General features: G+C 40.2%; 1 protein-coding gene across 1 annotated transcript in view; it reads left to right on the top strand.

Moving 5' to 3' along the window:
• CRYM (crystallin mu) overlaps positions 1–22669 on the top strand; it is a 234683-nt gene extending 212014 nt beyond the window's left edge. Inside the window, exon 6 of the mRNA XM_044087222.1 lies at positions 22403–22669. Within this exon, the coding sequence (XP_043943157.1) occupies positions 22403–22669 (267 nt within the window). The remainder of the gene's footprint in view (positions 1–22402) is intronic.
• Positions 22670–23572: the final 903 nt, after the last annotated feature.

The following is a 23572-nucleotide window of genomic DNA, read 5'->3' on the forward strand; positions in this document are numbered from 1 at the left end:
GAGGACATCAGCTCAGCAGCAGATGTAGGAGAGGTTTTGGGAGGCCTGTGTGGGTTCATAGGAGGTTACTGGACTAATGGCCCTTGGTCTTTACAAGCCTCGCTGTGTAAAAACCTGAGTACCCTTATTGACCATATTTAGATGGTCATTGTTAGCAGAGCAATTTTGTGATTAGCACCAATTGTCCCTGTCCATGAGGGACATAGGTGCCACACCTGGAGTGAATTTACGATCACCCATCTTGTTGTCAAGGTTGCACTTGAATAGGGTCATTGAAGAGCTGTGCTTCACATGTGGTGGGATTCTCTTCTAGGGGAGCAGCAATCACTGTGAGATATATCTGTCTCTCCAGCATGTTCTGCTTATGTCACAGGCTAGATTGAGATCCCTGGAGCAAGTTATTCTTGTCCCATTTGATTTGCGAGGTCCAGCATTTCTATTAGGGTAGGGTCTGAGACTGCTTTGTAAGCTAGGCATAGTTTGCCTCTTAGCAGCCTGTATGATACTGAGTACAGTGACATGGCTTTGTCTTTCCATGTATGTCATGTTTTGTAGGCCCTGGAGTATCTTGGTCAGAGACCTCTGTGGTCTCTCCAGATGCTGCAGGTGTCTGGTGAGGTACATACAGAAGGGAACATTGTTCTCAATTAGTGGTCTGATCAGGGTAGAGTACAGCAGAGCTATGACCTTTCTTGTCTTGGATGAAATGGCCTTATTTAGGAGGTGCACAATGTAGAATGCTTTTCCTACCACTATGGACACATGGTGATCAAAGTTTACATTGCTATCAACCTGTGTTTCCAAGTCTCACATCACTGAGTTTGAGCTTAGAAGGGTGCTATGTATATCATAATTAACAGGGGCTACTTCTTTGCCGAAGTGGACAATGAGGCATTTTTTGTGTTAAGTTTCAGTCCATGAGTTTGGCACCAATCATTTGTCTGTGTCAGCCCTTTCTGTAATACATTAACATCATTGTTGGACTCTATATGATTGCGCCCAGTTTACAGTTATCTAAAACTTGGTAAGCCACAGGCCATCTACCTTCACCTGGATTTCAGAGAAATAGTTTCCAAATAGTAGGGGGCCCAGCACAGATCCCTGTGGTACTTCACTGGTAAATGGTCTATTGGTGGAGGTGGGCTCCCAACTTTGAGAGTGTGCATTCTGACGTGAGCTACTTCACTACCCATCTAGTAATGTATGAGTTAATCCCCAGATGGGAAAGTTTCTCTATGATACCTGAATGGGAGATATAGTCAAAGTCCTTGACTAAATCAAGATATTCGGTACATACAGTTTTCCCTCATCCAGGGCTTTGGTGACATTCTCAAAGAAGTCCACTAGGTTTAATAAGCAAGATCTACCCTTCACAAAACCAAATTTGGTTGGATGAAGTTTTGAAGGTTGCCTATGTCCTTGTGGATAAGGTCCATGATGATTCTTTCAATAGCCTTTTAGATAAGGCTGGTTAGGCTTCTGGGTCGATAGTTCCGAGAGTCAGTTGATAGATGTGTAGGTATGCTCAACTGTGAAGATAGTTCTAGTTCTACATGTTACCAGATTGATGTGCATTAGATATCACACATTTGTTATTAATTTATGTAGTGTAGTTGATATATTTGTGAACAAGTACTGAGAGACCAGAGTTGCAATGCATGGGGGGAGGCAACACATGGCTGCATTGTAAATATGTGCCATATTGTTAGATAGAGTCTTCAGTTTATATTTCCACATGTAGGTTCATAGCATAAAGAGTAAATGGACAGTAAATAGCACTAATACATGCAAATTGTGACTTTGCATAGTGCAGTGGCGAGCAGCTTACAATGGTTAGCAAAGTGAGCATGCGGGATACACATTTCCATTACTTTCCCTGTTTGCACATAGTTAAGCAGTGCACAAACTTGAGCTGCATTGCCAACATTCTGAGAGTTAGAACTGAGTCTATGAAACACACCTGCTGCTTAGCTGACTCTGTGGCAGCAGGTATAAATGCATTGACACATTTCTTTTTGAGACAGGTGATACTGGGTTTGAATCCAAGTGTATCTGGTACTTTTAAATAAACAGTGATAATGCAATGACTAATTCTTTACAGTATATGTGTTGCTGTCTGTTGGCATAGGTCAGCGGGTTTAAGCAGCATTGCGCAGAGGCAGCCACAATGTTGTAGGGCTGCTCACAGTTGCTTGGCATTGGTGCACAATGTCAAACTCCACACAAACACAGAGGACAAACAAATGAATGTATCTATTGCTTTTTGTGGTACTTAAGTGTTGTGCGTGATTCTATTTTTTGACCAGATTATAGGTGTTAAAATAGAGTAGATAGGAAAGTAGTAAAATGGGGAGCAAGCAGGGAGAAAAACAAAAGGAAAGCAATATAGGAATGTGCAGGAGAGAGGGGGGAAAGAACCATAACTATCCATTTCTTCACCAGTGAAAACTGAAAATATGTACAGTATATTAGCTGAATTTGGATTGTCACCTCCAGAAAGAGGTGTGACAACAACCTAATCATGTTGTATAGCTAATTGGACTGAATCAAATGTGTATGGGACAATATTTCTTTTGTGGGACAGGTATCCATTTTGTTTTTAATTCAGTAAGAGAGAAATGCTGGATAAGGGATATGGGTATTTCTGGGTTAAGTTGGGTAGGTGAGGAAGTGCAAACAAACAAGACAAGAGACAGGGATGGTGAGGGACACAAAAGGTTGGAGGACACCATGAATGGGGTGAGGGAAGAGAGAACACGGGTTCATGCCCATCAAACATGGAGAAAGGGAAAATCTAGTCCTCACCCACTGGACTGTCATCACTGTCCCCTTACTTCACTGGTGGCTGGAATGTTTGATGTCTCCTCCTTCTACATACCATGATGGAGAGCAGCCTGTTCATCTGGTGTAGGCATACAACAATGGTGTGGTGCACAACCCTATGCATCAGCCCTGGCATCTCTTGGCAGGTGATGAAATCCCCACCTCTGCCACTGCTCCTAGAGTGTAGTACAGCACCAGCACCCAGGGCTGTACTACCTGAGGACACAGGTAGTACAGGGGCAACAGAGGCAGTGCTGCCGGATTGAGTCCCAAATGTGCTGCTTTAGCCAGTGTAGCGGGGGGCAGGCTGTTCACTGGGGTTGGCCTACCTCCCTGTGCTGTGACGCATTTAATGATTTGTTACAGATGGATAACATGGAGACATTTTGATGACACATAGTAGAAAATAAAAAAGTGAGATAGGAGTTGAGGAGACAAAAAAAGGATAAAATTAGTACCATCATATGTGGCATGCATTGCATTAACACAATTATACAACTATTTTATCTGAAGTATTGCATTTAAGTGTACGTCCTAACAACTGCACCCTATAACTACAGATTGCTGAAAGTAATCATTGAAATGTGCATATATTGCACATATGCTTGGTCCAGTTGTACAGATTACAGTTGACAGCAGGGCAATTTATACCACTTGAATAGAGTTCAAGTTAATGTAATTTTAAAGAAATGCAATAATGTATAGTTGTTACTTGTGGCATTTGAAACACAACCTCTGATTACTGTCTTATACTTGACTTCTAAAGCTGGTTTGTACTACAGACTAATGCATGCATACTTGCTTTTACAGTTTAGGATATGCATACTCAGTTTGCTACAACTGTATAAAAACCCAAAAATCTATATTTGACTTTTAAAGCTACAATAATTCTTCTCTTGTGCTGCATGCATACACTTGCTTCCCTTAGTCTCTCCATTCAGCACAATCCCATTTATTGAAATGAACTCTCTTTTGGCATTAGTTGTGGAAAAAACAGAAGAGTATAGTAAGCATTATGCATACCAGTCTTGCCTATATTTAGTTTTCTATGTATTACAAATACTCTCTATTATCATACTTACACAGCTGTGGGATGTCAGCAGTTTGAAATTCATTCAGCCACTGGTTGAGGGTATTCCTTTTACACCTCTGTAGGTCATTAAAATGACACCTACACTGTTCTGCAGTGCATGGGATGCCAGTAGCACTGTGGATACATCCTGAGCCAACCTACTCCAAGCCTCCAAATTGCTCTTTTAGCCAAAATAGTCCCTCTGCAGAAGCCTTTGGCTGTAGTGCTTTACCAGGAGTCTAAGTGTCCTGGACTCCTGGACATCCCACCTTTGTGCCCTAAACTAGGAAGCTTCCACTCTAATTCCAGGCATGTCTAACACCCAAACTAGAGCAATGGCAACTAATACTTTCCCAGCAAAAGTAACTAATGAATAGAAAACGCTCACTTAATTCTGGTACTACTCCTTGTTTTAACTGGATAGGTTCATAGGTTCATAGGTTGGTACTAGGCTATCAGCCCTAGGGCCTATACAAGCCTAGCCATAACAATTCCCTGGCTATTTCTTCCCACACTATTTACTTCCCTGAACCCCTGTCTAGCAGTTGTTGTAATGACATCTGTGACCAGCAGTTTTTTAAACATCCAGTAAATAAAATAAAATATGAGATGAAGTACCAAGCTACATGTAACACAACAACAGTTGTATACCTAGCAACATGTACCCAATGTGATGGGTTCTATGTGGGAAAGTGTTCAAGGTGACTTAAAGATCATATAATTGAACACTAGTCTGAGATAAGGAGAGGTGCCATGTCTAATGCCTTAGCCAAACATAAAATTGACAATGGGGTGTCTCATCATTTTAGATTTCAGGTCTTAGAGGTGGTATATAAAAGTTTAAGACAGGGTGATATAAATAACAAGTTAGAAATGTCTGAGTATAAATGGATTGTTAGACTTGAAGCGGATAGGGCACCTGGGCTAAACAATATGATAATTATTAAACCTGTATTAATAACTAGACAAAAATAGTATAAATGATGACTTGGAAGCTTATGAGGAATAAAATTAAATTAAATATTTTATAAAATCATATAGCAATATATATAGAGATGTATTTTAATGTTTTAATGTTAATTATTTATGTAATTTCATTGGTGGCTGTGTCATGTGATATTTTATATAAAAGTGATGGATTTTAGTGTAATACTTGAATACTGAAGAAGGGTTATTTCCCGAAAGCTTTATTATTTCTGTTAATAAAGTGAGCGTTTTCTATTCATTTGTTTCTTTTGCTGAATTACGGTTACAACGTTTGATAGAACTGAACTACAGGTGGTCTGTTTTCCGTAACTAATACTTTCCTGCCAATTCCTGTTACCTTGTGTACTGGTAGTGCTCAAACCCGAGCAATTATGCCAACCACATTTGCATGATGTTAAGCAGAGAGCAGCAGAGCAGGGAGGAAAGAAATATTTTAAATTGGAAAATTAATCTGACAATTGACCTTAGGTTGAGGGATGTTTGCTGTTGTAGCTTGGAAATATATATACTGAAAATTAGAAGGTACCTGTTAGTTGAGTTAAGTTTGTAGACATGCACTGGGGGCATAAATGTCATGACCTGACACATTTATTTTTGGATTTATACACTTGTAAAATTGATTTTTAAAGTGTGGGATTCAAGCCTAGGCATAAGGGACAAAACATTTTCTTCCATAGTGGTGATTTTCTATCTTTACACAGAAGAAGTGCTGCTCGGACATAGTCAGGAATCATTCATAAATACAGCTGACAGACTGAGGTGTTACACATGTATGTCTGTGATCTGAAAAGGTTCTTGTATATAGATCCAGTTGTGCATGTGTTTTATTTAATTGTGAAGGCCATTTAAGTCCAGATAGCAGAATCATACTTACAGAAATATAGTAGACAGTATACCCTCAGTCATACATCTGAAAACACAATAACGGTGTCTTATCCATCATACATATAATTCATATCTGCTCCACTATCTAAAATGTTAAAAGTCAGAGTGAATACAATGGGAAATGGAACAACAGTAAAAAATATGTGGAATATCCTGTATTAGAACCCAGGGCCATGTGTATAGCAGCCCTACACTTACACCTGTTGCCACAAGAATGTTGAAATAACACTTGTATATTTTTTCATTTCATTGCTATTAACTGCACTGTCACAACAGTAAAAACAGATTGCAAACCCTGTACTATAACCCAGGACCATCTGTATTCCAGCCCTGTACTTACACTTGCTGCCACAGGACTAGTTACATGACAGTTCCATAATTATCTACTCATTCTTAAGTTCTCTGTGATAACTACCATGCAGCACTGCTTAGAGTGTTTGCATTGTGCCCAACAGTATTAATTGACTGTATCCGTTTTCAGTGATTGACTGCTTCATCCTGTCTGCAGATGTTCGATGGCTACAGGTGTTGGTGAACTTTGCTAACCCCTGCACAATGCCACTTGGCAGTGTTGTGTGATGGAAAGCAAAAATTGCAACAATATATCCTTTTTGACCTTTACACTTTTACAGATGATGTGACTGGTCTACACCCCCTTTTCTGCAAGTGTTCTGTCTGCTTCCTGCGTGGGCCACCAGTCTGGTTTTGCAAACTGCTAATCGTCGGGCAAATGAGATAAGCACAGTCAAACCTGAGATTAATTTTCTCCATTTCCCTTGTTTGTGCAAAGCTGCTCACAGTGCAAACAATCTATGAAATAGATGTTACAAAATGTTTTTAGTACACATGAAATATTTCTACATGTGTCTGGATTTGAACTCTCGGAACACAGCAAGGATGCCCTATCCCTCTTTACCACACAAACAGCTTTGCAGTAGGGAACTGAACTCATTCTGCATACAACTGACTGCAACATCATCCACAATACTAAGAAACAACATAACAGTTATTTGTACATGTATTAATTTTGGATGTAGTGCACTGAATTATCACTCAACCATTTATGACTATTGCTTACAAAAAATGCAGCTCTGTCTTACCTCTCTGTGTTTGTTGCTCATTCTTGTCTCATCTGAGCAGTAATCTGAGACATGCAATTTGTAAGACATTCTATATCATTGTCCTTAAAATGTGTGAGGATGTAGCTAGGGAACCTGAAAGTGAGGAGACTTGTTTATGTGGAGAACGCAAAAGAAGCTATTACTTTGGGAGATTTATGCACAGAAGACTACTGAAGTTGAGAAGGTATGCTTGCATTTTTTTAGCTATATACTGCAGATGCTGAAATGTCATTAAACATCTGTGTCATATATGTATATGTATATGTATATATATATATATATATATATATATATATATATATATATATATATATATATATATAAAAGCAAGCAAATGCTGTTATCTATGTGAATTACTTAGAAGTGTGCTGATGGCATGGACATGTTTGTCAGGGCATTTCACAGGTATACATAATTGGCAATAACTTAAAATGGGAAGTTCTGTGTTAAATGTGTACACATGTTTCAGGGACAGTTCATTTCATAGCACCTTTAGCATTTCAGTGATGGTTTGTTAGCAAAATATGTCATTTGCCTGTTCTTTTGGGGGTGGGTAAGCAAAGCTGCATTTTTGTTTTGGCACAAACAAGGATATGTTGCTATTGTTACTCTCCCTTTTTTTGCATTCAGCCCGGATGGTGCAGTGGTGCAGCAGTTAGCATTGCCAGCTCACAGCAAGAGGTTCCCATTTCAATTCTTGGCTTAAGTGCCTTCTCTGTGGAGTCTGCACACCCTCCCTGCATTCATGTAGGTTTCCTCTGGTCACTACCTTTTCTGTTTTATCCGGGAACAGGAATTGTTTAATTGTCTGATACTTGTGTATTACCTTTCTGTTGTGTTTTAGGTCACCTAGGACTGTGGCACCTAGGTGTCTCAATACCTGAAACTCCCCCTTCAGTAACCCTGAGAATCAGGTCATTGTGGAAGCTTTTAGGTGACATGATGCCTTTCTGCTTGAGAGGGGACATGGAGATATGTCAGAATGCAAATCTGGCAGCAAGTATTTGCAGATGTGAATGCAGTAGGTGACCACATCAGGACATATGATCAAGTGCGCCATAGGGTCACTGACATGATCTCATCTGTATGGAGGAGAGCAATTGCAGTGGCCAGTGACTGGCACACTACCGGGGGCGGCTGCTTCAAAACCACCACTAACAGCAAATGAGGAGTTACTGTCCACGGTCAGGGATCCACACACCTCCCAGGAAAATGCAGAACAGCATGTCCTTAACATTAGTTATGCTGTTTCAGGAACAGCAAGCATGTCCTAGGAGGATCTTCAAGGTAGGCTTATGTAGCTCAATTGTTAAATACTCTTGTATCGAAAAGTATTTACAGCAATATGTTAGTTCTGTTTAACAAGAAATGGTTTGGGGGGGATTGTAGATTGATACAGTTGCCAACACATTCTGATTGATTACACATGGACTTGGGTTGGACTTGTCATCCAAGTTCTTGTTGAAAGTATTGTTAATGGACATATAAAAGGAAAAAAAAAGTTTTATCCCCTGTGTTGCTGTTAATTGTGATAATGCTGTCCTTACCTTTTGTTTAACTTCTTCCAGGACCATCCAGCATAGGAAGCCTACAATCATCTGCAGATGGTAAGCCAAACATGTTTTTGTCAGTACTGATGAGCAACTTCAAAGATATATTTAGTTTGTGATGTTGGTGTTAAGACTGTTGTGTGCATTGCTGTACTGTCTAACAGTGGCACTACTGTTTGTTAGCATATATTGGACTATAGTAGTGTAGGTATTCATTTTTCCTGTGCTTGTTGCTTATTATCACAGGTGATCCTGACAGGAGAAGTGTGGGACTTCTACCATCTGATGTCAGAGTATCAGCAGACTCTGATGATGATGGTGGCCAAACAGAGGCACAGATGGGGGAGGGGGGTGCAGAGGTTGAATCTGACACTGAGGTTGACATTCAGCCATCCCCTGTAATTCCATCAAACACAGCCAGAAGGCCTACGCCTACCCATTCCAATGAGTCCTCAGATATTGGACAGGTTGAGGGTGAGACACTCGATCAGGGAAGTGTGCCTACTGTGGCTTCAGTGCCTGACTCTGTCTGTAGCCAAAATGTAATCGAAGTGCCATGCAAAGAGGGTTGATAGGGGTGCTTGAAGGAGGCTTGCTGTCCATCCCCACCTGATCCTGGTGTCTCTTCCTGTGCCACTCAACATATATTTAAGGCCATAATGAAGGCACAGGCATGTTCCCATAGGTCCTCCAGAGAAATACTTAGTTTTAGATTTGGCACAGGCTGACTGCCTCCACTGTGTTGCTGACCTAATAGATCATCTGAATGACATATTGAAATGGGCTGCTGGGAGGGGAACAGCATCCTCATGGGCTTAGGTCAGTCACATAATCTGCTGTTAATCGATGTGGCCATGCCCGATCACACTCCCATAGTGGCAGTATGTCCACTGCTCTGTCTGTGGTTGAGTTCTCCATACCCAGACATGACAGGCCATGGGGTTATGGTCCTGGTCTTCCTCATGTGGGGAGCTCATCAAGTAGATATCAGTCACATTCATGTAGTAACAGTGTATCTGACCATGGGGGTGGATATGCCAGTGCAACTTCTGGCAGAGCAAATTCTTGTGGTGGTCGGATACGATAATGATGAACTGCCACCTCTATCATGCATGACTCACACCTGTCCAGCCTACCAAGACGTAGAGCTAGCACAGAGCTTGGCTGTGTTCATGCAGACACTCACACATCAATTTCTCCTGGATGACCCATACAGACACAAACAAGATTTACATGGTTCAGCCATGAAGCTTAAATCTCATTTTGTCTCACTGGCCATTTGTTACTTTATCCAAATGTTTGCCTGCTTCTTTTTCTTACTCACATACCCTCGGCGACCTTTTGTGTCAGCCTAGGCTTCTTGCTCCCCCACACAACACCCTGTGCAAGTGATGATAACTGTGCCATATCCATGTTTTCTATCTTTTGGATTCAGGGATACATACGCTTTGTGTTTGATGCTCAGGGTGCATAGCTGACATAGTGCTTAGTATATCTGCATTTTTGATTTTGAATTAGTAATTGTACCTTGGACTTGTATTGGTCTTACAAAGTTATACAGTTGATAGCATCAAACATTTTTTGCATGATTGTTGGTAATGATCTTGTGAGGGTTGTGAAGTCTGAAACTGAAATGTTTCTCACTACTTTCTGACTTGCTTATCTCTTTAATGATTTTCCATTGCAAACATATGGTGCTAAACTGAGGACATTCGGTGAGCATCAGTACTTTTAAAAGGTATGACTATGTAGATATTTGACTACTACTTGATAAGGAACACATACAAGTTACATAAATCTCTGCTGTTACATGTAAGATATTTTTGTAGAAATCATCCACCTTTTACTTGCTTATGCTACCAAGTAACAGCATGCAAGGATATGCCAGTCATTCGTATTATTGCACAATACACTCCAAGTTCAACACTTGCTTTGTAAATCCAGCAGTTGCAACAGTTTTAGTTTAGGGATGACTCTGTCTGATGCTAGCAGTACACAGCCTTTACATGTGTTGCCTGTCATCAATGTTACTATATGTATGTGCATAGGAAGGTTTTAGCCCCTTAGGTGGTGAGTTGAGTGTGCTAGGCGTTGCCTCTTGGCCAATGGAATGGCATATTGAGCATGCCTACATCTGCCTACACCTACAGCAGCTGCTGGTTACTCCTCTGACTCCTCACCTATGTGTGGTTGTGGTGACCTTACCATTGGTGATGGGATGCATGCCCCTTCCCCTTGTTGATTCTGCTGAAGCTGTTTTCTCAGGATGATGTTGTGTAGCATGGCACATACAGTGAATATTTCAGTATATGTACATGGATTGTACTGCAGAGCTCCCCCAGATGTATGTAGGCACTGGAACCGCAACTTCAGCAGCCCAGACATATGCTCTATAATATTTCTGGTTTGAGCGTGTGCCTCATTATGGTGTTCTTCAGCAGGTGTGCTTGCATTTCTGATGGGTGTCGTCAGCCATGGTTACAGTGCATAACCTGAATCCCTCGGTAAATAACCCTGTAGGATATCCCCCATAGTGAACATCTGATACATTTGGGAGGTATACCAGATAATGTGAGTCATGATAACTTCCGAGGTTGCCAGCACACACATTCAGGATGATTCCCTTGGCATTACACATGACTTGGCAGTTAATAGAGTGGAAGCCCTTTCTATTTACATAGAGCCTTCCCTGTTCCTCAGGTGATGCCTTAATGTCTATACGTGTGCAATCAATTGCACCTAGTACTTCAGGGTAGTGTACTACAGGGTAGACCTCCTGCAGATATCTGGCCCTGCCCTCAGGATTACGGGGAAAATATATGTAGTCACTGGTATGTTGGAGCATAACATTCAGGAATTGGAGGATCCTGAATGCTGATGCCTGTGACACCAACATCATGTCCCCTGTTCATCTGTGAAAGGTACCTATAGCTAAAAGTTTGTTCTACACATACCTTTGCTCCCACTGACATGGGTTCCCCTCTGTTTGCCCTGGCTCTGAGCTGAGAACTACAAAGGTTGCAGAGTTCCTGTAGTGTGTCTCTATCCACCCTGTAGCGCTCTACAATTTCTATGTCATGTAGAATGTGATAAGTTACCTGGGGTCTGAAAACTCTTCTCCTTCCTTGCTCTGGTCTGTTAGCAGCAGCACTAGCATAGACTTCAGCCTGTTGCACATACACATGAATTAAAGCAACAGCAGCCCCTAACATTGTTTCTGTGTAGACTCCTTTCCATGGCTGTATTCCAATAGGTTTTGGAATTCATAGGAAAAACCAGCACTGAGTCTACACAATTGCTTTATAGCTTGAAGAAGAATGAATTAAAGCAACAGCAGCCGCTAACATTGCTTCTGTGTAGACTCCTTTCCATGGCTGTATTCCAGTAGGTTTTGAAATTCACAGGAAAACCAACACTGAATCTACATGGTTGCTTTATAGCGTGAAGATTTGCTCCTCCATCTTGGGTTGGTTGATTAGCATACAGTTCAGCTGCTTATGTCATAATTAGCATGCCACAGTGTTTACCTTGTTTGCATGGCTCTACACACTGTGTATAGCCGCTTACTGAATCTAAAACAGTGAGCAACGTGCACACATGATAAATGGCCTGTGTAGGCTTTATTAAATCTGGCTGATAGATTACAAGCCTGTGAATTTAGTGAACTGTCTGACCTTCTAATAACATTCTCACTTGTCATTGGCAGAATAAATTAATGTTTAAGAGAAGCCGATTTAACATTGGAAAAAGCCAGTTATATCTTGTATGAACACATTCTTTAATATGCATCTCAAAAGCATTATAGTAGAAATGGAAGTATGTAAGACTGAGAGTCTGCATGAAGATAAATCTTAGAAGCTCTTGGATCAATAAAACAAAAACAATAATTTAGGTAACCACATAGCAAGCAGAATGCAAGTACTAGGCTAGCTGCCATTGTGGGCCATTTTAAGCATACAATTTCCCCAAGGTGGGAATCAAACCCTGTATCATGTGTCTGTGAGGTAAGCAGCTTAACACTTTAACATTATGCCAACCCCAAGTGGAAGAGCAATTGTGTTTAAACTGAACACTGGTGGGAAATGTAAAGTAATGGATAGGTCTACATACAAAATGTTGTGTCTAAACCACAAGCATAGTAACTCTGCATGTTTGCTGTGTTATTTTAACTCCTAAGCTAAGGTTAAATGTCATCCTTTGGATGAGATGCTGAACCAGTGTTCCATCTGTTTGAGTTGAGGGTAGCTCAGGTGGATGGAAAAGAACCCATAGCATCAATTGTAAAGATTAGGGGAGGTTTCCCAGTGCCCTGGCCAAATTTCCCCTAGTAGTATAAATACCTCCTTGGATCTCCCCTGAATACAGGCTACTAGCCTAGTGAGACTAACCCAGTCAATAAAACATACAAAAAGTTACTGCGACAAGCCTGACTAAGCTGTATGTATAAATATAAGGTGTACAAGCTATTGTTTCAGGTTACTGCCTTGCAAACACATGGAAAAAAAGAGTACATGTCCACGTAGATTTGACAATCTCTATTTGGGGAGTCATAAAGTTGTATCCTACCCCATGAAAGAAGCAGTCAGTGTACCTCTGTAAACAGTACTTTTTGTCACATGCATTTAAAAAAACAGAAAATATACGGTAGCTCTCTAATCATGGTCTTTGTTTCACAGCTCTAGGGGGTGGGCTTCGGTTCGGATATCTGGTCACTGCTTGTGTAGAATTTGTATGGTCTCCCATTATCTTGGGTGAGCTTTGTTTGGATACTTGACTTTCCTTCCACCACCCCAAAACACGCTGGTTAATTGACTAATCTAAACTATCTGTATATATTGTATTTACCCTTGCCTTTGTGTTGCAGGTTCTGGCTGAAATGAATTTATAACAATTTAGTTTTACCCAGTGAACAAATAAATAAATTCAAATTAAATTAAACAAAGAAGATTCAAAAATACTTTTGACAAAATTCTTACCTCAAAATGCATTTGCCACAGTGCCACATTCTATAGAACATAACTGCAAAAATTCCATAATGTGAACCATCCGTGGGAATAATTCTACATTTCTATTAAAATAAAAAAGTTAGATTGGCTCAGTGTGATGCGGAATTGTATTTTACCAAAGGGTTTTTCAATGAGGGCAGCTAAATTCAGACTCACAGATAACACTTGTATCTTTCTTCTTTTATGAGAGCATGGATTTCCTATAGGTAAATTTGGACATCAGAATGAACCATTCAGAGCTCCACAGTAGCAGATAGTTGTTTACCTATAGAATAACTTATTAAGATTAAAAATACTAAAAAATAAACACCAGAATAGCATAGTGAATAGTACAAAGAAACGATTACACTAATAGCATATTCTTCTCAGAAACTTTACTCTCAAGGGAACATCACGAGCCTTAAGAGAAATATATCCAGAGCCACTGGAAAGACAACAGTTACAACAGATGCTTTCTTCATAGATGCTTTGTAGGTGTGTATCATTAGCTGGAAATTTTGGAGAAGTGGACAGTATAATTATTAGTTTGGCACATACCGATAATTTGTTGTATAATGTAAACATTTGTTCATTAAATTGATTGATTCTGTAGGCAGTGATGTCTGTCTTGAAGAACAACACAGATGCATAAACACATCTTCAAGGCAAGCAGTCCATAACAGATAGTACACAAAATGCATTGTGAATACATAATGTATAGGTATAATTCCAGGAATAAAATTTGCATCTAGTTATATCTCCCAATTACTTAATGTAAGAATTCTGAACAAAGCCAATATTAATGGGGGTACAAAGACCCAAAATCCGGGACAGATTTAAAATAATGCTCTTATAAAATTAGAAAGTTGCTAGAATAACAGGTTTTGCATTTGCATGCAATTTCTAAAGCATATGAAGTCTAAAACTCAGATGTCTGTAATTATTTACTGATTCCAGTCCTAAATGTAATTTGCCAGAAAAAAATACAAATTTTATGAGGAGCAGACCAAAACTATAAGGCAAGAATCTGGACATTTTGCAAAATTCTGGACAGTTGAGAGGTATGCATCTAATGCCCAGCCTCATAGTGAAGTGGGATGAACCCTTGACTGTGACCCAGATGACCTGTGATCAGTTAGCAGGTGTGGTGATGGAGGAGCCTGGTGAGGGAGGGTGGGACTGAGTTGCCAGTGTTAGTATGTCCATCTTTGTGAGAGGGAAAGAGGCAGTTTGGTCCACAGCAGTACTAGCATTTACTGCAGGAGAGGGCATGGCATGCAGCATATGGGCTTGGGACATAGGTCTGGTTATGCCAAATTGCATTTGCACAGCAACCTTCTTGGGGTGTGGGCAGGAAGCTGCAGGCCAACAGCAGAAAGCATAACAGGCCTTCATGACTTTGTGTGCAAGGCAATCACGGGGGAGGGGCAAAGGTTATAAAAGAAAAACACTGTTGTTACATAAATGATGCCCCCACATGATTGGGTTTTAACCCATGGAGAACAAAGAGGCTAATCAACTGAGGGAGTGCAGGAGGAATGATTTTTGTCAGTCAGTGGGAAAAACAGGAGAATGTGAAAAAAAATAGTAAGTTTCCACTTACATTGCAGTTTCTGTGATACTTGTGCATTTTATAGAATTTTGCACTTGAATTCTGCATTTTAAAGTTTATTTGCTGTTACCATTGCATTTGACTGTTGTGCTAAAATCCAGATTCATTCAGATTTGAATAACTAAAGCTACAGATGTCCTTCCATATCACTGTTTGATTCCCCATAAAGACTGTCATGACCAAAGTATCTTTTGTTTAGGTGCTTCCCGTGATCATAACGTTTATGCTTAAGACCCTATGTAGTCACCTCTCATCTTTGTCTGTATACCTTGAGAACCAGTGCCTTACGGTATTGGATCAGGGTAATATGCCAGAATCCTCCAGTATTGAGGTTCAGCTGTCTGTCAAGAAAAAGGCCAAAAAAGTCTGGCCTGATCCAGCTGCTGTCCAGCCTCGCTCAAATGCCTCTCTAGAGGCTGGTGAAAGCCCTGAAGACATTCCTGTGGTTGCTTTGGATTCCTCTGCCATGACCCTTTCTGAGACTGGCATGGATCCAAATTCTTGCTCATCTTCAGAAGCTTTTCAAACATCTGTACCTGACATTGAAGGGGAACCTTGATTGATAATATCTGCGGGACTGAGGGGGATTCCTCAGATTTTAGTAAGGGAGGAAATTTCTACCACCATTATAGAGTCGCATCGGGGATCTGACCCTCTTGAGGGTGTTTTGAGCGGATGTCCCACAGAAAAAGAAACAAAAGATAAAGCATATTTCCCCTGTTGGGTAGAATCCCCAGTATGAATGACAGGATTTCAATCAGAGTTTATTTAATGCTTTGATAGCCTTGAAACCACCTCAAGGGGTCTCTGTTCCTGCCCCACCCTCAGTCTACCACTCCTATCAAGCGACCTAGAGAATTAAATTCCTCAGATGAGGATCTGGACTCTGGGGAAAAAAACCCTAGCCTGTTCTTCCCAAATCCCTTCCCCCTTGGACTATGATTCAGAGAAAGAAGATTCCTTACGTTCAGATTCTCCTTTGGAAGAACTGTCCTTTGGTGATACCATTGCCTATATGATGAACTTGTTTTAAGTGGGATTGTTCCCAGGTCTCTGATATCCAAAAAATGTATTATGAGCTCCTACAGATGGAGTCTTCCAAACCATCTGATGTTCCTCTTGTTCTGGCTGCCCTTTTGGCTTGTGTAGCCTCTGACTCTCAGCCCCTGAACCAAAAAAGCTGGATAGGTTCTACAAGGTGTCTGAGGAGTGGAAACTTTTTTACAGATGTCTCTGCTGAATCCTCTGTAGTGTCAGTGTCTTCTGACAAGCCATACAAGTTCTTGCCATCTGCCAAGCTGCTGCCTTCTGATAAGGATAGGAGAGCCATGGAAATGTTGGGCAAGAAGCTTTACACTGCTGCCACTTTGTTCTTTAGAGCCATTAACTACCAGACTGATATGACCAGGTATGTTCTGAAACTCCCTCAGGTTTTTAAGGTGGTTCCTGACCTTCCTGACTCTGAAGGGAAGGCTTCTGCCCTTTCCCTGTTGGATTCCACTTCACAAGTTTTTTGCTAGTCTATCAAATGCAGCTGATGCCTATTCTAGGGCTGCTGGCTTTGGTTCAGTTATGAGGCATTTTTCTTGGATATGTCATCAGGCTTTGCTTGATGACATCAAGGCTAAACATTTGGAACTGCTGCTGTTGATCTATTCAAGTTTCTTTAGGATAAAGACAAAGCCTTGCAGGAGCTGAAACATATTTTTCTTTCTCCTATTTCTAAGTTTCAGAGAAACTATCCTTCCAAGTCTGTGTTTGCTTGTAGGCAATCTTGCCCTCCCCCGAAGGGTAAGAAGGGTTCTAGGTGTGCTCCTCTTGCTAAGTCTACTCAGACTCTTTCCTCCCAGAAACCTCCTTTTCAGGACAGGCTTGGTTCTGTTTGATGGTTGGCTTTCCCCTCCCCTTGGACAGGTCACCTTGTCTCTCCACCTCTTCCCGTCTATTCTAAATTGGCTTTGGACCACCTGAGATTCTTGTTCTCAAGGATGCATATCTTTACATCCTATCCATCCTCTTTTCAGGAAATGTTTGTTTCTTTGTATTTTCCTTGCTTTTTCAGTGTTCTGCTTTGCCTTTTGACCTCTCTACTGCCTCAAGTTTATTTACCAAATGCCTCATTCTTGTCATTGCTTTTTGCAGGCTTGAAGGTATTCAGAATTCCTCTATCTAGACAATCTGCTCATGTAATCTCCTTCTTCCAGCAGTCTGCTACAGGATCTCCAGTTTACCACTGGTCTATTACACAGATGGGGGTTCACTATAAACCTCCAGAAATCAGTTATGATGCTTTTCCAGGATCATATTTTCCTCTGATGCAGGCTTCAGACAGTTCCCATGATAGCATCTTTTCCTTCCCTCAAGGCTCTGTCTCAGATAAAAAAGTAAAACCACGGTCAGCTTCCTTCTCTGTTACCAAGACCAAACACATGAAAAGTAGAAGCCAAGAAGGATAAGGAACACCTGTAACCACTTGAATTCATTCAAGTGGTTACAGGTGGTCCTTATCCTTCTTGGCTTCTACTCTGTCTCAGATAGCCTTTTTCCAATCCCTTCTTTCACTGTCATCTGTCACGGCCATGGAATTTCTCATGGTCCTGGGATTTATGGCTTCTTCATTGCCATAGTCCCTCTTGCCCAGCTCCATATAAGGAAACTTCAGTGGTACCTCAAATCAGTGTCATAACATTGCCACCCCTTGGACTTCTGGGTTCCTCTTCTTCCTTGTCTCAATTTTGAGCTTCAGTGGTGGATCCATCAACTCTCTCTCAGTTCAGGGCTTCTGTTTCATGTTCTCAATTCCCACTCATGGATGCCTCAGACAGGGGGTGGGGTGCCTCTTGAGGGTCCCTAAAGGTCCAAGGTCTCTGGCCACCTCATCAGATGTCAGACAATATCAACATAAAAGAGATAGAGCTCTGCTTCTGGTTCTGCAAGCTTTTCATTCCCTCTTTCTTCCCTGGCCCCGCAACGTTTTCACAGACAATACTTCAGTGCTGTGGTATGTCAACAAGCAGAATGCATGCGACCCTATATTCTTTTCAGACTAGCTCTTCAGGACTGGGATCCAGCTGTCTAGTATAAAATGACTTGGGTGGTTTACATTCCCTCAGGGCAAAATCTTGTGGCAGAATCTTTCAGAGGGTCCAGAATACAGGCTCATGAATGGATTCACAGAGATGTGTCCCTGGACATCTTCCATCAGTAGGGTATTCCTCAGGGAGATCTTTTTGCCTTCTTTCTGAACAGATAACTTCCTCTATTTTATTCCAGATACCAAAGTGCTCTGGCTTGGAAATAGGATGCTGTGTCTATTCCTTGGAAGCGGATGCTTCTGTATGTCTTTCTTCCCTTTCCTCTGTTGCCACGAGTTGTGGACAAGATCTGCCAGGACTCCCCCAAAATTTTTCTATCGACTCCCTTTTGGCCCAGACAGCATTGGTTCCCCCCCTCTTTCTCACCTGGCCAGGGGCAATCACTACAAATTACCTCAATGGGTAGATGTTCTTACACAAGTCAACAGGTCTCTTATCCATCCTCATCGTCCACTCTTCAAATGACACTGTGGGTGATTGGGTTTTGATCCCTTTTAGGCACCTTTTTTTCTGTGAATATGCTTCAGGTTATGCAGGAGGCCAAGAAACCCACTAGCAGAAAATTATACATGTCCACATGGAAGAGATTTTCTGTGTGGTACCTCTGTCACCATCAGGATCCCCTATCAGTGGAGTTTCCTCTGGTTCTTCCTTATTTGTATGATCTGATCCATGTTGGTGTGTCATATTCTTTAGTTAAAGCTCACCAGTCAGCAATCTCTGCTTGTCTGCCCTTGAATCCCCCTCTGGCCTCTAGATTTGAGGTCCAACAATTCCTTAAAGGCATCCTTCATATCAAGCCTCCCAGGAAGCCTATTCTGCCTTCTTGGGACTTCAATTTTGTATTTGAAAAGCTGACCCAGGCTCCTAAGTCTGCTTTTTCAGCTTCCTTACAACATTGTACTTGGAGGACAATTCTTTTGGCTCTTAACTTCTTCTAAGACAGTGTCTGAACTCCAGGTTGTTATGGCTATTTCTCCATTTTTTTTATAGACAGGGAGTATCTTCTTATTAATCCTTCTTTTATGCCCAAGGTGGTCAACGAGTTGTCCCTTAATCAGCCCATTTATCTCCCTTTCTTTTTTCCTCCTCCACTGTCTGCCAGTGAGAAGGTTCTTTACATCTTGGATTTGCATAGACAGCTCAGATATTATTTATACAAAATTAAAATTAATCACAAATCTGAGCAGCTTTTTGTTCCTTTACATCCTAGGACTTTGGGTTTGGCTGTTAGTAAGCAAACAATCTTCTCCTAGACTTCTAAGGCCATTTGCTTTTGTTTTTTTCATGACAAATGTCTCTCCTCGTCTGTAAGGGCACATTCTGCTTGGGCAGTTGCTTCAAAAATATGTGTTTCAGTAAAGGATATTCCATTTTTAACTCAATTGTGGACTACCTACTATTTTATTTTGTAGTACATATTTGAAAGTTTGATTTTTATTAGTGAACTAGATGTATAACATGTTTCAAGGAGTGAACTTCACACCCACCACACTGTGAGGTTGCTGCTTGGTTTGTTTACATCAGAAACAATCCTACCTCAAGGCTGGTCAAATAGGATGATGTGCTTGAGCTTCTCCATGTCCAAATCACTATAGTTGGAGTCCCACACCATATCCTTGCAAGCCATAGGTCCTCGCTCTAAGACCCAGTTAATCCATAACACATACTTAGACTTACTGGAGTTGCTTACCATTCAAGCCAATACCATTCTCATGAGTGACTTTAACTACCCTACTTTAAGCTGGGAATCATACATGACCCCAGACATGCAGGCCCAGAGATTCCGGTACTTTATCAATACAAACACCTTAGACCATGTAGTCCATACACCCACTAGGAGAGAGAACATACAATATGCTCTATGCAGATAACCTCAGCTGTATCCCTCTATTCAGTCTTCTGTTGAGGGGATATCTATGCCAGGAAAAAAGGCATCCTTGGATCCTGCTCTGATGGACTTTCTGCTTGTCTACAAAACAAATAGCATTAGAAGTATCCAATCTAGTCTCCCAAATATGCAAAAAAATGCAGAAGATTTAGGATTTTTGCTTGGAAATGTTTACATACATATTTTTATACCCAAAGTAGACTCCAGAGAAATTTTCCTGAGGTAGACATCAAATGTTGGAGGTGAGAAGTAAGAGGTAATTGGGAACATATTTTCTGGGAGTGCAATGAGTTGGCCGACTTTAAGGATTTTCTGCAGGATGCACTGTTGGAGATGCTGGATGGGCAGATTGGTGTGACGAGGAAGATGATTTTTCTGAGCTATGACACAGAAGTAGAATTGCCTAGATATGGTAAGGCCTTGTTGTCTCTAATTATAATGGTGGCTGCCAATTACTAGAAAAAGGAAATCAAAATCTAAGCAAAGTATATTAGAAGTAGTGATTATAGTAACAGAAATAAAACAACTGGAATTGAGATCTTTAGAAAAACACTAGGAGCAAACTACAAAGGAAAAAAATGGGAATTGTGGGAATAATACATACAGGGGAGGAATGAGGTTTAAAAGAAGGCAGAACTTGAATGAGCTATGTAATGTTTGACTTAAAATGATTGGGTAGATTATAAGTGATGTATAATGTTTGCAACTGGGAGTGTGTCAGTATGATTTGTGATGTAAAATGCTTGCAACTAGGATTATGTTGATGTGGTTTGTTTTCATTTATATAAATGTATAATTACATGTGTTGTAAGTGATTGTTTAATAAAGATGTTTCTTGTTTAAAAAGGGGGGGGCAGGAATCAAATAATGTAATGTTGCTTAGGGTATATGATATATAGCAATCTATGTGAAGCATAATGTTTATTAATTTTAACTTGTTAATACAGTTTGATTACTTTTATATAAAATGTAAATGTGCCTATGTCACAAGTGATAATTCAATAAAGGTGTTTTTTATATATATATATATATATATATATATATACATACGCAGTCTAAGGAACTACGTCTTACTTGTGACATAAGTAGTGTATGTTGGAGGGACTGGTATGTGTCTCAGAGTACCCATTTTAAGGAACAGGCTTCCCATCCATGTGAAGCAAAGTTCTCCCTAGACCAATTCAAGCATAATTTGGACCAGTGGATGGGGAATCAGAAATTCACCCCTGGTTTGGCACCTATGTTCCTAATGGACAGAGGCAGCCTGTAAATGCTTCAGCATACAAACCCTAGCCAACATATTCCCCTTAGAATCATGTTACGGTCCCTAAGTCAGATAAGTTTGGGATGCATGGTTAAGCTTAAAAAGGTCATGTATTCATTAGCTTAGTTTACACTTTTGTACCTATATAAATAAAATAGCCACATCTAGAATGCATACCTAAGGCATAACAATATGAGTGTGGGCTTGAAAGCCCCAGGCAGACCTAGGGGAATAGGATATTGTTTCGGTCATGCACATCCATGTTTCAGTGTGACTAGGAAGTGGCTTCATTATTTTGTTTATTTATTTAGTTAATTTTTTTTCTAATTTTTACAACCACATAATGCTAATCAGAAGGTTAAGCATAAGTCAATTGTGCAGTCATGCTAGGGTATTAGCATGGTTATGTAAATGGGCACAAGTCAACTGTGCAGTCATGTTAGGGTATTAGCATGGTTGTGGAAATGGATTTTGTCAGTATTTTTCTAATTAAATCCATAACTGGGAATGTGATAAAAATTTAACAATGTCTCAAATGAATTTAGGACTTCACATTTTGGTATAAAAATTGGTAAAGATTGTAGAATTATAGAATAGTGTTTATTTCATTACAATTCATGTTAGAATGATGGAATTTCCTACAAATTAAAATATTTGTATTGGATATTGAGTTCAGTATGTTAACATATATGTATGCTGAGAGAGTCTGAAAAATTTCTATTCATTGCCGTTCATAGCACTTGTGGTCACAAGTGTGTTAATGCTGCTTGTTTTCTAGATACCACCATTTGCTTTTTTTCACAAATATTGCACCGGTTCTGTAGCCAGCTATGTGGTGAACATATACCTTTACATCCACAGATCCTGAAGATCCAGAAATATATTTTTTTAAGAAAATAGCACACAAATATTTTAATGATGGGTGTCATGTTAAAGTTTTCATGGTGTTTGGCCATTCCATTTAAAAATAACTTCCCAGCTGGGATTGATCCAGAGTAAACAGAAAGAGCTCAAAGCATTCATCTGACTATGCTACTTGTCCTTTCAATCAGAGTATGTGTCTGGAATTTAAATCTAGTCAATTATCAACCTACTGATGTGTTTCATTTGTCCACAGGTCAGAATTTGGGATTATAAGCAGTCAAACTCTGAAAGGTTTGCAAGCAGCGTGAAAGGAACCGTGCAGGTGTGCTCTTCAGCAAAGGAGGCTGTTGTTGGGGCAGATGTCATTCTAACTGTTACTATGGCAACTGAACCTGTACTTTTTGGTGAATGGGTCAAGCCTGGTGCACACATCTGTGGTAGGAATTCAAATTTATTTACTGTTTTCTGCCTGAATGAACAAAATTACTCTGAGTCTAAAGGAATCACTGCCCCCTTTTAGTGTAATGATCAGCAACTAAATTTATTCAGAAATGGAGAAGTGATTATTACACAAAATATGGAACATTTACAGTCATTACAGACATTACAGTATTTGTATTTTACTTTGGGATGATATAGACTTTGACAATAACAGTTGAAACTCTTATGTATTCCTAATTCTAAAAAAGGATGTTCTGTAAAGGATGGGCAAATCTAAATATGTACAGATCTGAGACCATGGTCATGCTTTAAGTGTAACAGCAGCATATATTTCTTCAGTCAGAGGGGCGTGAAGTGTCCATTGTATAAACTTCGCTGAATAAGACTTATTTCAGGGTGAGGCAGATATGAGATCTAAGTGAAGAGTGCAGTTAGTGAAGACCCTTAAGGGGTCTCATGTTCAGAATATAATAATAATGAATGAGTCCATGGGGGAATTTAATAAAGCAACACTTTTTTTTTTCGTGTAGGCATCATGCCACGCTGCTTACATGGGACTGAACATTTTTAGATTCAGTAAGAGCTGCTGAGCATTGTGCGTATGCATGTTCTAAAATAGAAACTTCTGTAGTATGCAAATCATCTCATAAGCAGGTGAATCCCATGGAAATGAGGCAGGTAGAGCGATCCAGCAAGTAGGTAGCCATCTGTTTAGACCCCGTTGTCAGTGTCCATAGTGTATGTGGAAAGATTGTATACAGGAGTGTAGAGAGGCAAAAGGGATTGTAAAAATGGGGATATATGGACACAAATGTCATACCACGTACACATATGAGTGAAACTATTATCCTGTATGTCAGAAAAATTAAAGGAAATAACTTAATTTTTCTTTTTTAATAATATGAGTATGTTTGCATGGCATGCCGCAGTGTGCAAGTATGGATTAAAAAATTGGAAAAAATAAAATTAATATTATGTGACA

Source organism: Protopterus annectens, chromosome 11.part0 (assembly GCF_019279795.1).
Source record: "Protopterus annectens isolate FY-2018-M chromosome 11.part0, PAN1.0, whole genome shotgun sequence".
Taxonomy (NCBI): Eukaryota; Metazoa; Chordata; order Ceratodontiformes; family Protopteridae; genus Protopterus; species Protopterus annectens.